This window comes from Vidua macroura, chromosome 2 (assembly GCF_024509145.1).
Source record: "Vidua macroura isolate BioBank_ID:100142 chromosome 2, ASM2450914v1, whole genome shotgun sequence".
In the NCBI taxonomy this organism is placed as follows: Eukaryota; Metazoa; Chordata; class Aves; order Passeriformes; family Viduidae; genus Vidua; species Vidua macroura.
Window position 1 is genome coordinate 92,613,401 of NC_071572.1, and position 6,652 is coordinate 92,620,052.

Below are 6,652 nucleotides of genomic sequence, written 5' to 3' on the forward strand. Positions count from 1 at the left end.
TTAACAAGGGAAATAATGAGGGAGCGTGCGGCGTGAATGCCAAGAGAAGAGCCACAGAAAGCCCATTGAGCGCCCGGCGCCGCCATCACATGGCGTGGGCGCTATTTAAAGCGGGCGGCGGGCGACGTTCAGCACCACTCGGGCTGGCCAGCGGCGCCGCGCGGGCGCTACGCGGAGCGCTGCGCGGGGGCTGCGCGGGGCAATGCCGCGCTCCTTCCTGGTGGACTCGCTGGTGCTGCGGGAGGCGGGCGAGAAGAAGGGGGAGGGCAGTCCGCCGCCACCGCTCTTCCCCTACGCCGTGCACCCCTCGCACCCGCTGCCCGGGCTGCCGGCCGGAGCCTGCCACGCTCGCAAGGCCGGGCTGCTCTGCGTCTGCCCGCTCTGTGTCACCGCCTCCCAGCTGCACCCGCCGCCGCCCGCTATCCCCCTCATCAAGGCTTCCTTCCCTCCCTTCGGCTCCCAGTACTGCCACTCGCCCCTGGCCCGCCAGCAGCACTCCGTCTCCGCCGTCAGCGTCGGGCACGCACCGGCGCTCTACCAGGGCGCCTACCCACTGCCCGACCCCCGGCAGTTCCACTGCATCTCCGTGGGTAAGGCGGGCAGGGGCGGGGAGCGGGGGATGCATGCCTACATGACAGCGGTGGGCGCTGCGGGGACGTGATGGGGATCCCCGGGGACCCTTCCGAAGACACCTGGGGAGGGGGTGCCTGCCCAGCGCACGGAGGCTGGACGGGGAGTCCTGGCACCTCTCTCTGTCGGTGCCCTGGACGATGCGCTGGGGAAGCCCCCCTGCTGCCCGCCCAGCCTCCGATCCAGGCTGTGCGGACGGGGAGGGAGAGGCGGCCGCGGTACCCTTGTGGGCTCGGACTCCAGCCTGGCAGCCGCTTGCTGGGTCTCAGGCCCCCCGGGGACGAGGAAGGGCTGTGGCCCCGCAGGGTAGGCGGCAAGGAGGGCTCAGCGGGGACTGGCGAGTGCCCGGCGTTGCGGGGCAGGCGGCGGAGGGTCCGGCCGGTCTGACGGTGCGCTTCTCTCCATTCCCAGACAGCACGTCCAGCCAGCTGCCCAGTAGCAAGCGGATGCGCACCGCATTCACCAGCACACAGCTCCTGGAGCTGGAGAGGGAGTTCGCCTCTAACATGTACCTCTCTCGACTGCGGCGAATCGAGATCGCCACCTACCTGAACCTCTCCGAGAAGCAGGTGAAGATCTGGTTCCAGAACCGACGGGTCAAGCACAAGAAAGAAGGCAAAAGTAGCTCCCACCGGGGCGGGGGGGGCGGCCACAGCTGCAAATGCTCGTCCCTTTCCACCGCTAAGTGCTCGGAGGACGACGAGGACTTGCGCATGTCTCCGTCCTCCTCGGGGAAGGACGACAGAGGTCTCGCAGTCACCCCCTAACCACCTGCACACCCACCCGGCTCCGCAGAAACTGTGGCGAAGGCAGGGGAGGGAGTCCTGCCTGCCCCGGTGCTGACATGCAGCCGAAGGATTTTATACTGTTTTGTATAATTTGTGTAATTTACGAAGGACTTTCTCGGCTTTCTAGACCCCCGGCCCATGAGGACGGGTGTCCCGGCACCCTGGTGTAAATAAACTCCTCCCTAGGACCCCAGGCGTCCCCCCATAGTGCTCCCCGACTTGTCTCCCCGCAGGCGCAGCCCCGAGCCCGAGAATCTCCTCGCAGACCTCCCCGCGCACCGAGACGGGCGCGGAGTGCGCGGATGCTGCCCGGCGCGGGCAGTGCGCCCGCCTGGAGGGATGCTGTCCCGGGCTCCCTCCGGTAACTCGGCGGTGCCCAAAAGTGGGCGGACGGACGGGGAGGGTTGAAGGCTGTTTGGGTTACTATCTTTTTTTTTTTTTTTTTTTCTTTCCTTTCTTTTTTTTTCTTTACAAAATTGTTTTGTTTTGACTTCGTCGCTGCCAGGCGCACAACTGTGGTTGTACCGTTCCGTCCCACTCCCTCCCCGCGGGAGATATTTATTTATTTATTTATGTGCAGAGAAACGATGATGGCGATGATAATAATGATTATGATAACAATAAAAGCTCGTTGGTGGTTTATTTCCTTCTCTTCGCGTAGAAAGCAGCCACTCGGCGTCCGCGGGTGCGCGCTGGGAGCACAGTCGCTCTCCAACCCTTCTCCGCCACAGCTCGGCACCAGGACCCGCCCGCTCCGGCGAGCGCAGATGACGGGGAGTCTTCCTTTCTCCGTGTCGAGCTGAAGGTACGGGGTGCGTGGGACCCCCGCCTTCTGTCCCGAGGGCTCTTTCGGTCCTCCCCCGCGAAGCTAAAGATCGGGCCGGGGGACAGGCTGGGCTGAGCACCTTTCATTGCCATCCCAGCCGCAAGCCTGCCTATGGCCGTAGGTCAATATAAACACCTGGCTGCCGCCGGGACTCGGCTCCTCTGTCCCGGTGCCCGCCGCCGCCAGAGTGGAAGGATTGTCCCAGCCTCCCGCTGACCCTCCGGGGCTGGGGCCGGGGCCAGAACCGGCCCTGCTGGGACTCTCTCCATCACGGAGAGAGCCCTGGGTTCCGGCAGCCCCGCTCCCGACAGCGCTTTGCCGCTGTTTCCGCGCGGTGACTCGTCCCGGTGGCTCGCGGGGAGCCCCGTCGGAAGCAGTCGAGAGGCCCCGCAGCCCCGGGGGTGCCACAAGCAGTGGTGCGGGGTCGGACCGGCATCAACCTCCTCGGGTGTGGGACCCCCAGAGCCCAGCGCTCCGGCCGCCGCTCCATTGGTGCAGGGAAAAGCCCCTTGTGCCAGGACTCCCGCTCCATTCGGGCTCACAGGGACGATCTTCAGCGGGTGCAGCGGTCGTCCTTTCACTGTCAGCCGATGCCTCGACTCTCCCCGTGAGGCTGCAGAGCTGCACCGCCTGGCACGGTGGGTTTCATACCCTGCAATCTGGGATGTGCTTGGGTCCCTAGGCTACCTACCCGTACCGGGATGGGACCCAATTTTCATCCCAGAGCATGTCCAAAATATGCATCAGGAAGAGGCAGGGAGATACCATCCCTCATGAGAAATCCCCAAGGAGAAGGTCAATGCTGCTCCACACACAGGCTGAAGTTGGTGTGGGAAGCTGTGGGTTTGAGATCCCTGGGCACCAAGGGTAAAAGCAGAGCAGGTAAAAGTCCCTCTCCTGGGACAACATCAAGTCCTGTCCATAAAACAAACATGTCACCCTCCAGCCTTCCCAAGACACCTTGTATAGCTGTGCGTCTGGGAGATCTACCGGTTCCTCCAGCTCCACTCCACGGATGAGTGGAAAGTGTGACCCTGCAGCCCACGGCACACTGTGGACCTCTAAGGACACTCAGGATGATGTGAAGTGGGGAGGAACCATTAGACATGACAGTGCAGGACAGGCACAAGGCAGTACTCTCACCCTGCTGGTCTGGCCTGATTTGTGTTCCCCTGTCTGGAAGCTGCAAGGTTTTGGTGACACTAGGTAGCTGCATTATCAAGATTGAGGCACATGGACAAAATGTTCAGGCTCCTTGGTGGCCTTCCTTCACTCACTGACTCCTGGGACCCTTAGACCTCTTACCTCTCCATCTTGGCTTCCTCCTCTGCTGGCTTCCCACATTACCCAGCTGAGATGGGATAGCAGGGCAAGCTCGTGGCCCCATCCCATGGGCAGCATCTTCCTGGCTTCTTTTCCCTTGACTGTTGGGGATGAATTTGGCAGGTTTGAGACTAAAATCTGGCTTTGATACAAGAGTCAGTCAGTCTTGCCTGGTGCTTGGCCTTGTAATGTTTCCTGCATGCCCGTTCTTCCCCAGTGGACCAGTTTCAACAGAAAAGACCCCTCAGAGGACCTTAATTTGCACAGCAGGGCCCTGCAGATTTTCCAGCACTCACCTCCCATCCTGCTCATGTTTACCAGGCTTGTTTTGAAAAGTCATTGCAAAATAGAGGCAGAAGCAGCCTAATGTAGGGGTCTGGCATCCTTTTACAGAGCACTGGCACTGAAGTCAGTGGCACCCGTAGAGGCGCGTGCGTGTGCTCCTCATGCCTGCTCAGCAGCATGGGATTGAGCCAGTTGGCTGGCAGTGAGATGCAAGGAACACCAGCACTGAGCGTTTGAGGGTTGCTGTTGGAGTGGTATTGTGGTAGTGCTGCTGAAGCTCTCAACATCCTTGTCTGTCAGCGCATTCCCATCATGTCTCTGTTCCTCCACGGCACGAGCTCTGACGTACAAAATGTGCCTCCTCACACTCCTGTTTTGAGGCTGAGCTGAAGCAGACAGGGAGAGTTTCTCACCACTGTGATAGGGATGATGAGGCAGTGGCACTGCCCACGCAGCTTCCTCCTTACTCACTGTGAAACCAGGGCAGCAGCATGCCTGGCAGAATAAGAGTACCTTGTGGACAAACACATTTTGTCCTGAGGAACCAGAACTGGTGGGATCTGAGGGAGAAGCTGCAAAATTTTATGGGTATGCAGAATGAAGTTCACTACCACATCCTCACTGCAGGCACAGCGGCTGTGGGCTGCAAGGAAGAATTTTGTAGTGATGCTGCCCCAGCCGGTGCACGCATTACAGCGTGTGGGCACACATGTGACTGCATCCTTTATGGACTGAGTTTGTCAGCCAGACAATTTGGAACAATCCTCAGCTCTAAAATGTACCTCATATATGTAAAGTAGCAAAGAGAATTCCCTCATATGGTATAATTTTGTCTGAACAGCAGTGGAGTATCACAATGGATGGCCCCAACAAGACAGTATTAATATTCTCTGATGCACGCTGGCCTCTGCTGCAGACCCTGTGTACCTTGCAAAGCCCAGTGGGGCTCTCAGTGCACTTGACAGTCATTATGCCACATCCACATGCAGAGATAATCCCTCCTTAGTTGGGCATTTTTCTAATTTAGTGAGAAATCATTACAGCAAATGCTCAGAGTGTCATTTTCAAGGACTCTGAGGTTGGGCAAATTAAAGTCATTTTGCTGTGGGAAGAGTGTGGGCACCTCTGCTAAAGCGAATGTCATAACATGCCAATTTTCAACTTTCTATCTCTAGCCATTTTGGCAGCAGGTTTCTGAAAGTTACTTAAGCATTTTAGCATCTAAAATGCCCAGTCTCACCTGATTCCAACAGGAAGCAGATTTATAAATGTACAAAGGGGGTTTGAATATTTTCCAGTATACACTTTTTTGATCATATTTATGTATTAAAGTTGAATTACTTCTGCCCTAGCATGCAGAGAGGAGACTCTTTGGATGCTATGAAGGTTGTAAAGACTATATCGCAGAGCAAAAGTGACTGTCCTGGCAGGGGAAGGAGGACAAAAGATCATGCTGGGCTCTCTTTTCCACACACTGGTATTGCTGAATTTTGGTGTCCTACACCCCATCCCATCACATATGCAACCACTCTCTTTTCACAGGCACAAAATGTGAACATTTTATGGATACCCGTGAAAAAAACCAAAAGTTTGGAATGAAGAACCTTTTCAACATTAATTACCTGTGTACTTACATCTACTTAAGATTAATTTGCACTATTTGGCTTTTACATTAATGTGATTTTTATTTTTATCTCTCGACTTCATTTGGTTCCACATAAAGTCTGCATCAAAGAGGTTTACAGTTGAAAACATGCATTGGTATTTTAAATGTTGTTGCTCTTAACCACAAAACCAGTATTATTAACTCAGGAATTCCATTATTTGGTTTATCTGCAGTTAACGTATTTACACAGTGCCAGCTCTGAGCTGGCCCTATGGCTTTGGAATAGTGTTTGGGGTAAATGGACTTGCTGCTTTGGAATAGCATTACACTGTGTGTACACTGGGTAACTAGGTGTTTTTCTATACTCTTATTTACTTAGAATGAACCTTACCCACTAATTTACTGGGATAACAAGGATTAATTTTTAATCCTTAGGTTCCTGTGGGCAGCTCTGAAATTTGATTCTCTAATAACAATATAATTTGGTCTCTGAATGTGATTACTTTAAAATATAGGTGGGTGTTAAAAAAACCATCCTAAATAAAATAGCTTTGCATGATATCCCTAATGATTTGAAGACAGGTACATCAACAGTAGCTCTCTCTCAATTACATTAATTTTGAAAGTGTTTTTACTACGAGCACAAAGTACTCATTTATCAGGATGTAATTATGCAAGATCAGGACATCTCCTAGGATACTGACACTGATGATGGCAGCAAATGGCTGGGCCTGATGCTTAATATGTCTGTAGCTCTACAGGAATGGCTGCCTGGTGCTGGACAGCTGACTGCTCTGGAACTACTCTATATACTCTATTTTATATAACCCATATATATCCAGCATATATAAATAAAACCAAACTAACTACCTAACTAAAAAAAGAAGTAGTAATTATCATAATCAGGAAAAAGTCTTCATTGTTAAGTTTGCTATATCCCCTTTCTTATTCCGCTACAACCTTCTCTAAGTTGTCCTTTTCTCCTTGACGTTTTCTGTCAGGCTTGTTCCCAATAAAGCACACACAGAAAAGAGTACATTTTTATCACATATTTGCTACCAGTCTATATAGACCAAATTGGAGAAAACACATCAATAGGATGTTAGCATGGACCCAAAAGGTGCCTCAGAGATAGTAACTCCTGTCAGATCTGTGTCTATTCTTTCCCTCAGCCTCAGGTTTCCAACTATGAAA

The 6,652-nt window shown here is 53.7% G+C and overlaps 1 protein-coding gene across 1 annotated transcript; it reads left to right on the forward strand.

Annotated features, from left to right (window-relative positions):
- The first annotated feature begins 202 nt into the window (after positions 1–202).
- GSX1 (GS homeobox 1) lies at positions 203–1,811 on the forward strand. The gene is made up of 2 exons (XM_053971157.1): positions 203–590; positions 1,042–1,811. The coding sequence occupies exons 1-2, from the start codon at positions 203–205 to the stop codon at positions 1,395–1,397; spliced, it is 744 nt and encodes a 247-aa protein (XP_053827132.1). The 3' UTR covers positions 1,398–1,811.
- Positions 1,812–6,652: the final 4,841 nt, after the last annotated feature.

Bases quoted from the DNA above. Each gene is read 5' to 3' on its own strand.
- GSX1 (XM_053971157.1), top strand. From the start codon at position 203: ATGCCGCGCTCCTTCCTGGTGGACTCGCTGGTGCTGCGGGAGGCGGGC. The intron at 591-1,041 runs GTAAGGCGGGCA...CTCCATTCCCAG, and splicing joins GTTCCACTGCATCTCCGTGG to ACAGCACGTCCAGCCAGCTG.